The sequence below is a fragment of the Esox lucius genome, chromosome 3 (assembly GCF_011004845.1).
Source record: "Esox lucius isolate fEsoLuc1 chromosome 3, fEsoLuc1.pri, whole genome shotgun sequence".
Taxonomy (NCBI): Eukaryota; Metazoa; Chordata; class Actinopteri; order Esociformes; family Esocidae; genus Esox; species Esox lucius.
In genome coordinates this window covers 2,719,141-2,737,742 of record NC_047571.1, presented here as the reverse complement: position 1 = coordinate 2,737,742, position 18,602 = coordinate 2,719,141, and the positions used below count along the sequence as shown (strand labels likewise).

Below are 18,602 nucleotides of genomic sequence, written 5' to 3'. Positions count from 1 at the left end.
CCAGGTCTTGTAAAGCTGTGTGCAAAAGCAAATCAATATAGAATGAAATTGAGTACTTTAGACCATTATTTGCCAAGGTATGGTCATGCGTATTGTAAAATGCCCTATGGAAACTCCCCATAGGACTTTGTCAGACAAATTGCTGACTATAAAATGCTTACTGTGGGGCAACCTCTTCGTGTAGAAGCATAATGAAATCAAATCAAATGAAAGGTAACACTGATGTTACTTGTAGACTATTTGGATTGTATGTCAGGGGTTCTGATATAGAATGACTACAAAAAATATGGAATACTTACACAAATCTCTATTTTTAAACTATTATAAGAGTGACATTTATTTGCACACAAAAAATAGGTACATGATTCCCCTTTACAAATATAAATAAATAATTTATATATACAAATAAATAAATGCTGTAGATAGCACTACACTACTGTTGAAGTAAAAGAGGACAGTACCTTGAAAACACATACCTTGGGCTAATGCCCTATGAAAAGGACAGTTTTATTAAGTTTCTGTTGCATGTTGTTGCTCTGTAAGCTGAGGATTGTAATTCTGGCGATGTGATGCAGCCTTAACTTAAAAAACAGGGACAGAATTATTTTTAACAACCTATGGTGGTGGATGTCTATCCCATACTGTCTATCCCAACACAAACAACCTCTGAACCGATCCTTTTTCAGATAATGTAAACAACCTCAAGCAGTTTGATGGGCTGTGATCGTCTGGTACTGCCTGATGACTGCCGAATGACCCACTCTGCTGCCCTGATGACACTCACGGTTCCCTCTGATGGAATCACCAGACCTCCATTGTTTTTTTAATTCAGCAGGTGGTAGCTCTGGTCCTTGATGGCAGATGCAGAATGTCACAAGGCTGGCACGGCAGACATCACACGACAGTTTCTTTAGAGCCTATCGCATAACAAATCCTGAAATTTAGTTAGTAATATCATAACTAATAACAATAATCATTAATAAGCATGGGGAAATTAAGGGAACACTTGAGGTTATAGGGAAAATCGACTTTCAGTTAGCCTTCACCTGAAATGTACATGAGAGCGTTGTCCACAAGACCATCGAAGTGGACGGGAAGGTAGCTGTGATCATGTACTAGGGCAGGAATGTCAGCAAACGGGGATGGAAGATCTTCTCCTCCTGCTGCAGAGGACACATCTACAGCTGACAGGCTTGTAGAGGTGTCGATGACAGCTGGTAGGGACTCTGTGTCATCCTGTGCCATCACATTATCTCTGCATGGTTTAACAACCCCACACTGGGCCATCAGCTTTACATCATAAAGATGTACTTGAACTGGCTGGCATTAGGGTTGTTATTCGTTTAAGGAAAAAAAAAGATATAAAAGAATAGTACACAGATATTCAATACATGCTTTAAAATGTTTTATGCTTAAAAATTTTTACAAAAAAAGACTCATTAGAACTAGACACCCCTGAATGATCTTTCCACATAAAATAGGTTGAATGACATTATCATACAATTCAGACTGTATCAGTGCTGATAAGTTCTGCAAACAAATAGTCAAACACAGGCATTTTTCTAAATACTAAAAATGGTTTGTGACACTTCCAGGTATTGTGTATGTCTTAGGGTTAGGGTGTATGTCTGCAGAAAACACATGTTACCTAAAGTAATAAAACATATGGGCCGACAAACTGAAAACAATACAAGTCACTTAGTGTTGCGGCTGGTAAATATAAATTATGAACCCTACCAGATACTCTGATGGCGTTGAAGAGAAGCTCCAAGTGGTCCTGGCTGAACCTGTAGGTCAGGACATATTGCTGTCCTTCAAGCAACACAGGAACCAACCGGATTGAAAAGCATGTGCAACTTTGCTGGTTAGCAGCTAAACTGTAACGTTAGCTGCCATAGGTCTCACTCAAAGCTTATTGTTATTAGCCAGCAAATAACTACAACCACATCCACAAATATTGTAATTTAGACAAAAGATTAGTTGTCATAAAATCGTTATTGGTGTCAGTGAAACCTCTATAATCGAACAGCTCGTTTGTGATATCTGCCTTGATAACTTGCGCAAGTAGCCGTGATCCAACTATGCTGCACGATTTAGACGTTTTTAGAAAAGAAAAGCTGCAATTTCAACATTTTCAAGCATTCAGAATTATAGCCACGTTAATAACGTTTGTAAGAAACCAAACTGTTTGTAAATCCGTCAAGGTTTCAGCGAGATAAGAGTATTTGTGTTAGTGCTGATCACTCACCTTATATTAGGTACCACAGAGCCCGACAGGAAGCCTGCCTGTGACAAGATGGCCACCGGTGATGCCGGAAGTGACTGCGCCTTGAGACGTCTAGCCTTTAAATAAGATGTCTATGGTTACGGAGGGATATTTTTGAAGCTATGGGAGGAGCCATGGCAGTGCCTGTCAGTCAATGCGGAATGGGTGGGGTGTTGGGAGCATGACAGCATTCAGTCCTCGATGTTACCTTTTTGTTTATATTGGACTATTATTTTGAAGGAACTCTTATTTTAGGAAGAGCAAATGTTAATGGTTTGTAAATCTCCTTGAACAGTAAGTTGGTCTTGGCAGTTGAAATTGCTGCTGCCATAAGCTAGATTCCAGTACAAACCATCTTAAGGTTTGCACTGGATAAATGCCTTTGTAAATTCTAACCCTATTGAAATTATTATTCAAAATATGTCAATTTTATCATTTTATTTTCCTCTTGTAAAGAAAACCTTTAATATTCGTCAATTTATTTGTAAAAAAACACTAATATTTGTGGGTATTCCGGGTAATACTAAAGCATTTGTTTCTATAGTATGTGTCCAATGAGGTTAGTTTCTTGTTAAATGTTACACAAATCATATATTATTGTACACATAGATATATGTTTTTAGCAGATCTTTTTTGAAATTTCCCTTGGTAAGACTTTACTTTTGCTGCCAAGTGACTTCATGTCAATTAATAATCAATGATCTTGTCACATCCAATCCCATCGACAGCTTAAATTTTTCGTTAGGTCACACCTGCTCCCTTTTACAAGGTGGTTGTATTTCTGAAGTTATTTTTTAATTTTTTTTTTTATTGTTTTATTGTAACTTTTCAATTTTCTGCTCTGGGCTCCCCCTGCCTCTGGCGCTGTCTTCTTCCCCCCTCTCGGTCTGATGCCCCCTTTAGGAATCGGCTCACTTCTTTCTGGAGAGCCTCTTTGGTTGTCTCCCTTATTGCAGGGTTCTTCCTTAGAAGATTATAGACGTTAGCCCTTGGACCGTAGTGTCAAGCGGCTTAGAGTACAATTTAATGCTGAGAATTTGTTCAATTTAGTCCTACTTTAAAGTTTAGTCCTACTTTTAAAGTTGTTTATCAAATGTATAACTCCTACATTTCCAGATACATGCGTCCTCTTAAGCTATCTAGTCTGAGGCTGCAAGTAGCAGGGGGCTGCTGTCCCCCAATTCATATGATTGATTTCACAGAGAGAGATCAGTTTGGACTTTAACTTACTGTGGATGGAGGTTGTTGAAGGACACCTTCTGTCCCGACCCTGTCCAGTTCATCCCGATGGCGAGGTTGTTAGTAAAAAGGCTCTAAAATATTCTTTTTACGGAGTCCTTTAGGTTCCTGCCTCCTCTTGAGGCTAAGTAAGCAACCTGTAGAATAAAAAATTGTCAGTTCTGTAATTTGTACAGGAAAGTGCAACTTTTTGTTGGCAGCATGCCAGGTTAACTAAAGTATGTTAAACTAAGAATCTGATGTTTTTGTTACAATTGAAAGTAGTCTGCTGATTAGTTTGCTGAAACTAAATCACACTTAACCAATTGCTATCTCCATGATTTTATGATAAGCCAATGATAAAGTTATTGCCTGTCTCCCCATCTTGTCTTCAAGCTCTTCAAAGGGCCTCTTCAAAGAGAGGGATATGCAGATTTCACACACTGCATTAGGTATAAGGGTATCTAAAATAAAACAGATTTTTTTAAATTACCAATTTCTCTGTTAATTCCAGATTTTGTCCAAGCCCTCTCTCAACGTCCTCCAGCATGCTTCTATCCTCCAGAGGAAGGATGACGTCTGGTGGGATGGACATGTCCACGTTGGTTCCAGCTGTCAGGCTCTGTAATATGGCTGTGTTTAAAGAAACCTGCTGTTTCACATCCCTCAGTTCTTCGGCCAACTCCCTCAGATGCTGCAGTATTAATCTGTAGAAGTCTAAAAATACAACAAAGATAAACACTTTATGCTGTGATACATGACCTCTGATGATAATGTTTGACATTTCCAATGAAGCTGCATCTTAATACAATTCATATCAACTTTGGACACCAATGATTCTGTTAATGATGTAATGATGAATCTGTATTTACTTTCAGGATGCTGAAAAGCAGGCCCCAATGATGAGCATCCATAGCCTGCTTAAAATCATAACAAACATCATATTTCTATAAGAATACAGTGATTTTTGGTGCGAGGACAAGTAAAGATGATTGCAAGAATTACGTTACAGTCTTGATCCAGGCATTTTAGTGCATTAATAGTCTGGCAGTACGACTGAATTTGTACCATTTGGCCTATTTGGTCCTTTATAAAAATTATTATTATACTGAAGAGAGCAACTTTGACTAGCATTTAGCACTGTCTGTGGGGAACCTATATCCTCCTTGTCATTGTATATTATTATAGAGAGACATGCATTAGATTACATATTTATATATCTTTGATGCTGAATGCTGGATACACAAGACAACACAGTTACCTCCAGATTGGTGACCTGAAGTGGTCATGGGGGTTGGAGGGGCATGGAACTGGACTGAATCTGTTTTAATGAAAGAAAAAGGGTTTACTATGTGTTGGAGGAGGAAACCATTGCCATTTTGACTTGAATTTGCACTGTACTTGCCCTGAGATGTCGGGTCTGTGAAGAAACCTATATCCTCCTTGTCATTGTATATTATTATAGAGAGACATGCATTAGATTTCTTATTTATATATCTTTGATGCTGAATGCTGGATACACAAGACAACACAGTTACCTCCAGATTGGTGACCAGAAGTGGTCATGGGGGTTGGAGGGGCATGGAACTGGACTGAATCTGTTTCAATGAAAGAAAAAGGTTTAGATTTTCTTTCCATTTGTAGTGACAGATGACCAGGCATTCTTGTGGGTGTGAGTTCAGATTGTGTTTTTTTAAGCAGGGTAATTTTGAGTTGTTATCTGGCAGTGGATATCTGGCAGTTACCTTCAGATTGGTCAGTGGCTTTTTTAAAGTTCAAGCCCAGGGGTTGGGCAGAAGGAAGTTGTTTTGATTCTGTTAAATAATTACAGTAAATGGCTGATTACACACTTTGTTACATATAGAAATAGTAGAACAGTCATATACAAAAAAAAAATTCAACATTGTTGTCACGGTCGTGGGATGAAGAGGACACAGGCGCAGAGTAGAGGTAGGTAAGGTAATCCATTTAATACAAAATAAAGAATGCAGGACTCCAACAAAACAAAAAGCAGCAACCAGTGACGTGGGTATTCCTTACACAGGATAAACAAAACCAAAATGAACCACGCCTTGGGGCCTACAAACTAAACTTAAATAGGGTCCCCAATTGGAGGCAATGACTAACACCTGCCTCCAATTGGGGAAACCAAAAAAAGGAGTAGAGGTGGCTAAAGGCCACCTCCTGTCCTGTCCTGGCTATGCCCCGAGCCCAGCGCAGAGATGGCTAGGGGCACAGCCAGGACGTGACAGTACCCCCCCCCAAAGGCGCGGGCTCCCGACCGCAAGACCGGGACGACCACACCCGGACCGGCGGAGGCTCAGCGCCCGGAGCCGCCGGCACAGGCCGGGGAGGCGGAGCCGCAGGGACAGGCCAGGGAGGCAGAGGGTCAGGAGACGGGAGAGCCGGCGGAGGGACAGGAGCCGGCAGGAGAGCCGGCGGCGGGTCGACAGCCGGCGGAGGAGCAGGAGCCGGGGGAACCGGCGGAGGGTCGACAGCCGGCGGAGGAGCAGGAGCCGGGGGAGCCGGTGAAGGAATAGGAGACGGGGAAACCGGCGGAGGGTCAGGAGCCGGCGGAAGAGCCGGCGGAGGAGCAGGAGACGGGGGAGCCGGCGGGGGAATAGGAGCCGGCGGAGGAGCAGGAGCCGGGGGAGGCGGCGGAGGGTCCGGAGCCGGCGGGAGAGCCGGCGGAGGAGTAGGAGACGGGGGAGCCGGCGGGGGAATAGGAGCTGGCGGAGGAGCAGGAGCCGGGGGAGCCGGCGGAGGGTCCGGAGCCGGCGGAGGGTCCGGAGCCGGCGGAAGAGCCGGCGGAGGAGTAGGAGCCGGGGGAGCCGGCGGAGGGTCCGGAGCCGGCGGAAGAGCCGGCGGAGGAGTAGGAGCCGGGGGAGCCGGCGGAGGGTCAGGAGCCTGCGGAAGAGCCGGCGGAGGAGTAGGAGACGGGGAAACCGGTGGAGGGTCAGGAGCCGGCGGAAGAGCCGGCGGAGGAGTAGGAGCCGGCGGAGGAGCAGGAGCCGGTGGAGGAGTAGGAGCCGGCGGAGGAGCAGGAGCCGGTGGAGGAGCAGGAGCCGGCGGAGGGTCCGGAGCTGGCGGTGGGTCCGGAGCCGGCGGAAGAGCCGGCGGAGGAGTAGGAGCCAGGGGAGCTGGCGGAGGAATAGGAGCAGGCAGAGGAATAGGAGACGGGGGAGCCGGCGGGGGAATAGGAGCCGGTGGAGGAGCAGGAGCCGGGGGAGCCGGCGGAGGGTCCGGAGCCGGCGGGAGAGCCGGCGGAGGAGTAGGAGCCGGGGGAGCCGGCGGAGGAATAGGAGCCGGCAGAGGAATAGGAGACGGGGGAGCCGGCGGAGGAATAGGAGACGGCGGCAGGTCGGCAGCCGGCGGAGGAGCAGGAGCTGGGGGAGCCGGCGGAGGAATAGGAGCCGGCAGAGGAATAGGAGACGGGGGAGCCGGCGGAGGAATAGGAGACGGCGGCAGGTCGGCAGCCGGCGGAGGAGCAGGAGCCGGGGGAGCCGGCGGGGGGTCCGGAGCCGGCGGAAGAGCCGGCGGAGGAGTAGGAGCCGGGGGAGCCGGCGGAGGAATAGGAGACAGGGGAGCCGGCGGAGGAATAGGAGCCGGCGGCAGGTCGGCAGCCGGCGGAGGAGCAGGAGCCGGGGGAGCCGGCGGAGGGTTGACGGCCGGCGGGGGAGCAGGAGCCGGCGGAGGAGCAGGAGACGGGGGAGCCAGCGGGGGAATAGGAGCCGGTGGAGGAGCAGGAGCCGGGGGAGCCGGCGGAGGGTCAGAACCCTGTGGGAGAGCCGGCGAAGGAGCCGGAGACGGGGAAGCCGGCAGGGTCAGGGAGAGCCGGCGGAGGGTCAGGGAGAGCCGGGGCAGGCGAGGGCGCCGCTGAGGCCGGGACAGGCGAGGGCGCCGCTGAGGCCGGGACAGGCGAGGGCGCCGCTGAGGCCGGGACAGGCGAGGGCGCCGCTGAGGCAGGGACAGGCGAGGGCGCCGCTGAGGCAGGGACAGGCGAGGGCGCCGCTGAGGCCGGGACAGGCGAGGGCGCCGTAGGACGATGCGGGGGCTCCTGGGCAGGTGAAGGCGCTGCGGGACAAGGCGGCCAGTCATCCGCGGCCTCGGGCGGCGGCGGCCAGTCATCCGCGGCCTCGGGCGGCCAGTCAACCGCTGGCTCGGGCGGCGGCGGCCAGTCATCCGCTGGCTCGGGCGGCGGCGGCCAGTCATCCGCGGGCTCGGGCGGCGGCGGCCAGTCATCCGCGGGCCCGGGCGGCGGCGGCCAGTCATCCGCGGCCCCGGCCGGCGGCGGCCAGTCATCCGCGGGCCCGGGCGGCGGCGGCCAGTCATCCGCGGGCCCGGGCGGCGGCGGCCAGTCATCCGCGGGCCCGGGCGGCGGCGGCCAGTCATCCGCGGGCCCGGGCGGCGGCGGCCAGTCATCCGCGGGCCCGGGCGGCGGCCAGTCCACGGCGGGTCCTGGCGGCGGCGAAAACAGGGCAGCGGGAGGAGCTGGCGGCTGAGGCCACTGGGCAGCGGGTGGAGCTGGCGGCTGAGGCCACTGGGCAGCGGGTGGAGCTGGCGGCTGAGGCCACTTGGCAGCGGGTGGAGCTGGCGGCTGAGGCCACTTGGCAGCGGGAGGAGCTGGCGGCTGAGGCCACTGGGCAGCGGGTGGAGCTGGCGGCTGAGGCCACTGGGCAGCGGGTGGAGCTGGCGGCTGAGGCCACTGGGCAGCGGGAGGAGCTGGCGGCTGCGGCCACTGGGCAGCGGGAGGAGCTGGCGGCTGCGGCCACTGGGCAGCGGGAGGAGCTGGCGGCTGAGGCCACTGGGCAGCGGGAGCTGGCTGCGGCTCCCAGGGAGCGGGGAGCGCTGGCTGCGGCTCCCAGGGAGCGGGGAGCGCTGGCTGCGGCTCCCAAGCAGCGGGGGGCGCTGGCTGCGGCTCCCAAGCAGCGGGGGATGCTGGCTGCGGCTCCCAAGCAGCGGGGGGCGCTGGCTGCGGCTCCCAAGCAGCAGTGGGTGCTGGCTGCGGCTCCCAGGCAGCGGGGAGCGCTGGCTGCGGCTCCCAGGCAGCGGGGGACGCTGGCTGCGGCTCCCAAGCAGCGGGGGGCGCTGGCTGCGGCTCCCAAGCAGCAGGGGGTGCTGGCGGCGCTGGCTGCGGCTCCCAGGGAGCGGGGAGCGCTGGCTGCGGCTCCCGGGCAGCAGGGGGCGCAGGCTGCGGCTTCCGGGCAGCGGGGGGCGCAGGCTGCTGCTCCCAAGCAGCGGGGGGCGCTGGCTGCGGCTCCCAAGCAGCAGTGGGTGCTGGCTGCGGCTCCCAGGCAGCGGGGAGCGCTGGCTGCGGCTCCCAGGCAGCGGGGGACGCTGGCTGCGGCTCCCGGGCAGCAGGGGGCGCTGGCGGCGCTGGCTGCGGCTCCCAGGCAGCGGGGGACGCTGGCTGCAGCTCCCAAGCAGCGGGGGGCGCTGGCTGCGGCTCCCAAGCAGCAGGGGGTGCTGGCGGCGCTGGCTGCGGCTCCCAGGGAGCGGGGAGCGCTGGCTGCGGCTCCCGGGCAGCAGGGGGCGCTGGCTGCTGCTCCCAGGCAGCGGGGGGCGCAGGCTGCGGCTTCCGGGCAGCGGGGGGCGCAGGCTGCTGCTCCCGGGCAGCGGGGGGCGCTGGCTGCGGCTCCCGGGCAGTGTGGGGCGCTGGCGGCGCTGGCTGCGGCTCCCGGGCAGCAGGGGGCGCTGGCTGCGAGAACCGGTACGGCGGGTCCCAATAGCCCCACATAGGCCCCACCGGCGTTGTTGCCCGACGCCTAGGAGCTGGCACCGGGCAGGGCTGGGGCACCTGGACTACCCCACACGTGAGCACGGGTGGCACGGCCGCGTCCTGCCACTCCGCTTGCCTCCACGGCACCCCCCCAAGAAATTCTTGGGGCGGACACACGGAGGTTTGCTTCCGTCGCCTCTTTCGACGTCTCCTTGTGGGTGGACGCTGTGTTGGCCCGGTGTGCAGCAGGGGACGGTAGGGGTTCTCCTCCTCCTCCTCAGTGTCGCTGTCAGGCCAACCGAGGAGTTCCCCTACCGTCCATTTCTGCCGTGTCCCTTTGTGGTGGTTCATTCTGTCCTGGTCGTGGGATGAAGAGGACACAGGCGCAGAGTAGAGGTAGGTAAGGTAATCCATTTAATACAAAATAAAGAATGCAGGACTCCAACAAAACAAAAAGCAGCAACCAGTGACGTGGGTATTCCTTACACAGGATAAACAAAACCAAAATGAACCACGCCTTGGGGCCTACAAACTAAACTTAAATAGGGTCCCCAATTGGAGGCAATGACTAACACCTGCCTCCAATTGGGGAAACCAAAAAAAGGAGTAGAGGTGGCTAAAGGCCACCTCCTGTCCTGTCCTGGCTATGCCCCGAGCCCAGCGCAGAGATGGCTAGGGGCACAGCCAGGACGTGACAATTGTACATGCTTCTGCATTTTTAATGATTTCATCCTACACACATATATATGGGTTTTTCTAATATGTGTGTGTGTATATATATATATATATATATATGTGTGTATTTATTAGAAAAACCCATAAGCATGAACAACGGATCTCTCTCTTCCCACACTCTCTCCCCCTCTCTCTCCCTTTCTCTCTCCCACCCTCTCCCTCTCTCACCCCCACTCTCCCTCTCTCACCCCCCTCTCTCTCTCTTTCTCTCTCCCACCCTCTCCCTCTCTCACCCCCACTCTCCCTCTCTCACCCCCTCTCTCTCCCTCCCTCTCTCCCTCTCTCACCCCCCTCTCCCTCTCTCCTGCTCTCTCTCCCCCACTCTCATTACACAAACAAAAAACAAAATCATCTAGTTTGTGTTTGCCTATTCTATCTAACCGAATCATTTGAATATAATAAATATGAAGGGCATATGTAATCAGTAAAAGTACTTTGATAAAAGGGTAAAAGGAGCAGCATCAGGAAGATATTTGTATTCAATGAACGCCTACTTTCTCTGTCGCTTCTTATCCCCATCCTCCGGCTCAGTGTCCAGGCTTTCACCTTTTTTTGCCCGAATGTAAAAGGCATGGGCTTTTGTATAGTTATCTAAAACCAATAAATAACTTGTACATTGTAAGAATAGTATGTTTTTATAATGTGATTGTATAGCTGTATTCACCTTTTCTTTTCTTTAGGATGATGGGATGGTTAGTCCAGGTACACATGTCAGGTGTCTCCTGATTTATTGATGCCTTTCTAATTCTATCTGTGTTTCGGTAGGGAGGCCAGTAGCAGGTTTTGCCTGTGCACCAGGTCTGGGGGACAACAGCTGTGAAGTTGTTTTCCTCTGGGAACTCAACAACAAAATACATATTTAACCTGTGCACGTCAACTTCTTTCCAAGCTGCTTGCGTGAGTTTTCCTGAAGCGAAGCATTATATCGCATAGTAAGGTGAGTTTGATTGAGCTAGTTAGCAACCTAATTTCTCACAATGTTGTGCATAAGCAGGTAAAGCATACATTGCCCGCTCTCTCATTGATATAGTGAGCTAGTTCCTGTTTCAAACAAGGTTGATGGCAGATCAAGACCAAATATCTTACAACTATTTTGTATGCGTTATTGAAGATTGCTAATTTACTAATTGAGCTAGTTTAATTTACTGAAGTTCGCTAGCTAGTTGATTAGTGCTGTGCTGGAGAGCTACACTATAGACAGCTAACAAAGCTGTTTTAAAACCGGCTATAGATCACTCATCTAGCATCAGTAAAGATTCAATAATCTAAGAGATTGACGACCAATATTAGGGGAGTTATCAGAGGGTCTGTCAGCTATCAGTAGTTAGTGTAGGGTATATTGTGTCAGAATGGTGATTTATGGCCCTAGGGGGCGGGACTTCCATATTGATGTGACAGGTGGGCGGGACATCCGGTTTGTAGGGTGGGACTTCCGGTATGACGTATGTTAGGGTGGGACTTCCTGTATGACGTATGTTAGGGTGGGACTTCCGGTATGACGTATGTTAGGGTGGGACTTCCGGTATGACGTATGTTACGGTGGGACTTCAGGAGTGACGTATGCATGTCCGGTGACTTTGTGATTTATGATTACATTGATGTGTCAGTGTTTGATGTTTTACAACGTCTGATTAGCAAACCAGACTACTGTTATAACAGGTGGGCTATGTTTGATGATTAACAAATGGGGCTTAGGGTTCCGGAATGTTAAATTCCCAGGCAGTAAATAAGTGTTGTGTCAGCGGTAAGTTGTTTGGTGTACAGCAAATGGTGTTCGTCAAATATAAAACCCTGGTGTTTTATCTTCTGACAAGTGTTGCAACAGCTGGCATACAAATGGTGTTTGCTAACCTTTCATGTTATATGGGTTGACTGGTGTGGTATGTGTATTTAAACCACGCTGACATCGGGGTTGGTCATTCAGTATTGCCTGAGCGAACTTACCTACACATTACAAAACATGGAGGATTGTGCTGCTATCAATGTTTTGGGTGAAACACCGGTGAAAGCTAACAGCTTAAACGCAGCTCAGCGATTTGGTAAGAAATTGCTAATGGACCGCAGAGATGCAATCAACATGCCAGCCCCGAAGAAACCGATGCAGAGTTTAACCCGAATCCATCAATTACACCCGGATATGGTGGCACAGGAGTGGAAATTGGACGATGGTCGGATCGGGGGATACATCTTCAACCCAGAGGAACCAGAGGTTGCATTTTATGAATTACCCGAAGGCCAAGTGTTTAAGGCTGGTGTGACTGATCAAATGGTTTTTAATGCCAGTTTATGGGCCACCTTTCGAAAAGTGTTTTATTTGGGGCCAAAACAAGGCCCACATAATACAGTAGATGTACTGTTTAAAGTTGTCGAGGGGCTGAAAGAGTATGACTGTCAGATTGGAGTTATTTCCGTAAAATATCAGCGGGTTAGTTTGTGACTGCGGACTGATCGACCGACCTAAGACCCCCGAAGCCCCGCCTTAAGCCAACACCTTCATCAGCACAGCATAAAAACCGACAGACCGCCGGTGACATTCAAGCAGTCGGAAGATTTTACGAAACATGTCTCAAGATTACAACCAAGCGGTGATTGAAGAACCCAAGGCTGAGGACTGGCTGTGTGACGCCTGGGATGACAACGCTGAAGCCTTCTACGGAACCCCTGACCCAGACAGCTCGATTCCACCGGCATACCCAACAAGAAACTACCATTGGATTGACAGGGTTGGTGATCAACTAGGTCCTCTTAACCTGTCATACCTTTCAAATGCTAACAAGAGTTATCACAAAATGGACAAACAACTTGCACCAAAAATTTTAAAGATCATCAAAGCAACAATGGGTATGATTCTGGAAAACGTTGTTGGGGCTATTCTACACAAAGCATGCATCGGATGCGAAGTGGACCACCCGAGCCAGACAAGACATTCATGTCTCGAACCGCCTGAATATTTTTTTGAGGCCCATTATGATGACATTGTGGCGACAGTTTTAACACCGCGACTGAAACATGTGTTGGTCAAGGCTTTGAACGCATCTGGTTTTCACACACCAATGACTGATGTTCACGAGGCCGCTGAGAACTTTCTGCACGAGCTCAAGTTGGAGCCGAACATCACACAGAGACTGAGTGAGAACAGGGATGAGTACATGGACAAATTTAATGAGGATGTTGTATGCGACGCAGCGGGGTCATGGTATGATGAAAGCAAAGAGTCTGTTGTCTAAGGCCAGGGTAGCTTCAGTTCTCATGTTAACATGTATATAAACAAAGACTATGAGAAATCTGAATGTTTGTGTAACTTTTCTGAATATATTGGTTGTGTAATTTCAAAAACTCAAATAAAACATTGTTAAACATGTATTAATTCTCATTATTGCTCGAACACTCTACGATGTCTGAACAGGTTATGAAAAGTATTTACTATGACCCGGCAAACCCTGGTGCTTATGTGGGTAGAGAGGGTTTGAAAAGAGCATACTTGGAAAAAACCGGGGAGAACCTCAAAAATGGTGAGGCCGATGACTGGCTGCTCGCCCAGGATGCATACACGCTACACAGGCCTGTAGCTATACATTTTAAAAGAAATAGAGTTATTGTTCATGATATAAATTCACAATTTCAGCTGGATTTGGTTGACATGAGTGCTTACAGCGTGGAAAACAATAACATGAAATTTATGTTAACATGCATAGATGTATTAAGCAAATACGCATGGATTCGCGTGCTGAGAAATAAAAGCGCTATAGAGGTAAAGCGAGCATTTGAAGACATATTAAAAGAAGGAAGAACACCACAAAAAGTCCAAACGGACAAGGGGAAGGAGTTTTTTAATTCACATTTTGAAATGTTGATGAAGAAGTACAACATAAAACATTTTGCTACAGGAAATGATGTCAAAGCGAGTATCGTTGAGAGGTTTAATAAAACAATTAAATCACGAATGTGGAGGTATCTGACAGCAGCCAACACCCACCGCTATGTTGAGGTTATTCAAGATTTAGTTCGTGGGTACAACCATAGCTACCATCGGTCTATTAAGATGAAGCCTGCTGACGTTTGTGAAGAAAATGTTAGATTAGTTCTCAAGAACCTGTATGGCACAACATTAACGAGAAATGGTAATCAAAGCTACAAGTTCCAGGTTGGGGATACAGTGAGACTCTCAAAGCTGAGAGGTGCGTTTACAAAAGGCTATGAAAAAGGGTACACAGATGAATATTTTACAATAACAGAATGCATTCCTCGGGTACCTCCTGTATATAGAATAAAAGATTACGATGGTGATGTGATAGTTGGGACCTTTTATGAACAGGAATTGCTGAAAATAATCGTGGCCAAGGATAAATCTTTTAAAGTGGAAGCAGTTTTGAATGAGAAAGTACAGAAAGGGAGGAAAATGTGTCTTGTGAAGTGGCTAGGTTGGCCTGAGAAATTCAACAGCTGGATACCATCGGAACAAGTGGTTGACCTAGAAACTGGATAAAACTCCAGGATTTACAGGATCACGTCATTTACATTGACTGCGATCAGCATGGGTGACGGTGGCTTCTACATAACGCTGCCCAGTAACTCATCGAGACATGTCTATCCAAGCAACACAAGTTCGTGCTATACCACTAAATTTGCCAAAGGTATAGATTTGAAAGGCGATTGGGAAGTATCTTTGATAGAGTTCCAATACCCGCATACGTGGAATACTTTTACACGGGGCGAAAACGCATTTGAACTACTTGACTTGAAAAACGACAAAACTTGGAAATATGCACTCGACACCGGTTATTACAGCAGCATATTAAAACTAGTGATAGAGCTCAACAGTCATATAAAAACACATGGTTTATCGGTGGGGTACGATGAATTTAAAAATAGAGTGTTTCTAAAAGGTGAGCCCCAGTTTAGTTTGAAATTTAGTGCAAAACTGGAACAGATATTGGGGTTAAAACCAGGCGAGCGGTGGTCTGCCACATGGTACGGAACATACCCCACAGATATTCTGGCGGGGTTTAACACCCTATACATCTACACAGATATAATTGATTATCAATGTGTTGGTGACAGTCATGTCCCACTGCTGCGAACTGTACATATTACAGGGAGAAAGAATGAAGTTGTCACAGTGACGTACAACAAGCCACACTACGTACCTCTTAGTAAGAGACAATTTGATGAGATCTGTATTGAAGTAAAATCTGATCAAAACCAGCTGGTTTCATTTGTAGTGGGGAAGGTGATTGCAAAATTACACTTCAGACCCGTCAAACAATCTTTTAGAGTTTAAGATGCAGCCGCAGAAGCTCTATGATGATCCTCAAAGGTATGTTGAATACTACACAACACAGGCCGGTAACGGTTTACCAGGGTATCATGGTAGCTCAGCAATGTATGGGGCCGGTCTAGGGGGCCTTTTCCGAGGGCTTTTCCGGATGGCAATACCTTTGTTGAAGCGCGGTTTCACCATAGCAAAACCACATCTGAAGAGTGCGGCTAGGAATATAGTCGGCGATGTTGTCAACAGTGTTATGTCACGACAAACAAAACAGCAGGATGGTTCTGGATTAATGGTTATGTCCCGAGGTGTTAGAAAGAGACCACCTGGTAGGCAGAGCCTACCCAAGAGTAAAAAACGCAAGAATGAGACAAAAACAAGAGCCAAGGTTAAGAGGACATACACCCCGGAGGACAATCAAAGGGAACACGACAAATCTGATTAAGAATATATTTTAGAGAGATGGCACTCCTACACCGTATGTCTGGCGAATGTATGAAGACAGAGTTGGATTTATTCACAGTTCCATTCACACAGACATCTATCGAGAAAAATACATACGCTGAAATACCGACCCTATCAGCAATATCTGACGCAGCCCCTCTGGAGTTCTTTATTGCCGGGAATGGCGAAGACTACGTTGATCTAAACAATACTTTGCTGTACCTACGTGTAAAAGTCACTAAACCGGACGGAACCAATATTGATGCCGGAGCCCGTGTTGGGGTTATCAACTATCCGATAGCCACCCTATTTTCACAAGTGGATGTCTCCTTGGGTGATCGTTTAATTAGCCAGAGTAGCAACACATACCCCTACAGAGCCGTTATAGAGAGCATTCTGAATTATGGATGTGATACATTAAAGACACAGTTTTCAGCTGGGTTGTTTTACAAGGATGCCGCAGGTCACATGGATGTTACGGACCCTGCAGGCGAGAACGATGGACTTACGAAAAGGGCAGCCTATTCGGTGGATAGCACAACATTTGAAATGATCGGCCCTGTTCATAGCGATATCTTCTTTCAAGAGAAACTTATGTTAAACGGCGTTGACATAAAGGTTAGGATGGTGCGCGGTAAAGATGAGTTCTGCCTTATGGGGGTCGGGGATGTGCGTTATCGTTTGCATATACTATCCGCATCACTATTTGTCAAGAAAGTGTCTGTTTCGCCAGCCGTGAAACTTGGACACGCTCAAGCGCTACTCTCAACCAATGCCAAGTACCCAATTGAAAGAGTGTGTATGAAGACATTTAGTTTACCGGCTGGGGGTCGTGTTTGTAACCAGGAAAACCTATTTTTAGGACCTCTGCCAAAATGTATTGTAATCGGATTGGTGGACAATGACAGTTTTACCGGAAGTTACACAAAGAATCCATTTAATTTCAAACATTATAATTTGGAGTTTATGGCTATGTATGTGGATGGTCAGCAATTTCCTAGCAAACCATTCCAACCAAATTACACAACAGGGTCAGCAGTGCGTGAATTTTACCAATTGGCCTTAGCTTCAGGAAAACACCTAAAGGACCAAGCCTTGGCTATTGACAGGTAGGACTTCTAACACGGCTATGCCCTTTATGCATTCAACTGCGCACCAGATGAGGAATGTGGTCAGCACATATCCTTGATCAAGTCAGGGAATGTACGACTTGAGATGAGGTTCAGACAACCACTACCCCACACAATTAATTTAGTTGTTTATTCTTTGACTCCATTATCGAAGTGTCAAACCGGCGACAAGTCATGGTTGACTACTATTAGGAGAACTGTGTGGAAATGAATACCGCAGTGTTGACCAGTGTGGTGAACCAATTTTCATCTAGGACCCATTTCTATGGTGTACTGGCAAGTGACCAACTACCTAGGGTGCCTGTCCGAGATGTTGCATCAATGATGATTGTTAATACACACCCAAGCAATCAACCTGGGGAGCACTGGCTGGCTATTTACATAACGGATGATGGCATTGGAAGGTTTTATGACAGTTTTGGAAACCCCCCGGATTTTACATATTTTCCCAAGTCAATCAAGGCCTTTCTGAAAACCTGTGAGAATGTGGAATACAGTTCAAAACAAGTACAGGACCTGGTTTCAACCACGTGTGGACAGCATTGTTTGTTCTTTCTCTTTCTAATGACAAAAGGTCTGAGTTATAAAGATTTTATGTCTTTTTATGCTGATGATTTACAAGAAAATGATGCCCTAGTCTCAAAGTTTGTAGCTAAGATGTACCAGAGTAAGCGTGATAAGCAAATGTTTAATTGCATACAACATGCTCAATCTTGTGAAATGTTTAATTTGTGCCATGGTTGTTGAAGAAATAGAAAAACCAATCACGTGTATGTCAAATTTATTATTAAAAAATAAAAACATTTGTAAAACCACATCAATGTTTACATATTATTTTTCATACAACATTTATTCAAGATAAAACAAACATACAATGTATCACAAATAAAATAAAAACATTAAAATGGAAGCCATTTTGCGGGGTCCGTGGTATGAGGTTCAAAGAAAGCTTTGGTTGTTTGAAAACCAGTTGCTGGTGGTGTGGCTAAATCATCCATTGTGTCACCAGACTTTTGTTTATACAAATTGATTTTATGTCTTACATGCGCATTTGGAATAGTTGTAAAAGGCATGTTGAGACATGCCATGGCCTCTAAAAACACACCCCACCCCAACGGTCTTCTATCGTCAGCAATTTTATTGGTAGCTGTCACACTTTTAACAAGATCCAATAGGTGCGAGCCCTTGATTATCTCTCCTTTGAAAACAAATTCACCATTTGAATTCCATGAAGTCAAATCTTTAGACCTGTGCATTCTATTAAGAATATATTCAACATTCTTTCTACGCTTCACAGGCACATTATCCAAAATTTCATCAACAAGGTCAACATTTCGGTCAACAGTTTGCTTATTCTCAGTCACGTTTACTACAGCAGACCCGGTCTCAGACCCGGGTAGACTTAAAGTCAGGGTGTTTGTATCAAGCTCACCCTGGCGCACAACAGTCAAAAATCTTTGTAAAACGGCAGAGTATCTTTTAGCTTTCTCATGTAAATCCATGTCAGGCTTCAACAGTATATTGCGAATCGATGAGTCCAAATCATTCTCAACAGATTGTCTTACATCGGTGCTAGTTGTTTTGGATTCTCGCAGTTTTTCCAACTGATGTTGTGGCACCAGAAACATTTTCTGAGCATGCTCCATGTTGTTTAACCCTGTCTCGATGCAATTGGACTGGTTAAGAATGGAACTGCAATGCTTAGTAATGGCATTAGAAAACCTCCAGATTGGTTGATGGTTTTTCTTTTCCGTGCAACTGAAGTGTTCTTTCTAGACATGTATATAATTTTGGCTTTTTGTCTCTTTACTTTTCGGAGTT

General features: G+C 48.1%; 1 protein-coding gene and 1 long non-coding RNA gene across 3 annotated transcripts; both read right to left on the bottom strand.

The window, feature by feature from the left end:
- Window positions 1–3,501: 3,501 nt before the first annotated feature.
- On the bottom strand, window positions 3,502–5,380 carry LOC114838820. Of its 2 annotated transcripts, XR_003781637.2 has the most exons (5): window positions 5,230–5,380; window positions 4,746–5,082; window positions 4,357–4,404; window positions 3,978–4,201; window positions 3,502–3,642 (listed from the first exon to the last, which is right to left on the bottom strand). It is a non-coding gene; the product is annotated as an uncharacterized LOC114838820 (long non-coding RNA). The 2 variants fall into 2 exon arrangements; XR_003781636.2 differs by lacking the exon at window positions 3,502–3,642 and having other exon boundaries at window positions 3,906–4,201.
- A 567-nt stretch (window positions 5,381–5,947) lies between these two features.
- LOC117593714 (basic proline-rich protein-like) lies at window positions 5,948–7,189 on the bottom strand (the record flags this gene model as incomplete). The annotated part of the gene is made up of 1 exon (XM_034289501.1): window positions 5,948–7,189. A coding segment is annotated over one exon (1,242 nt), but the record flags the coding sequence as incomplete, so codon positions are not given.
- Between the last annotated feature and the right edge of the window lie 11,413 nt (window positions 7,190–18,602).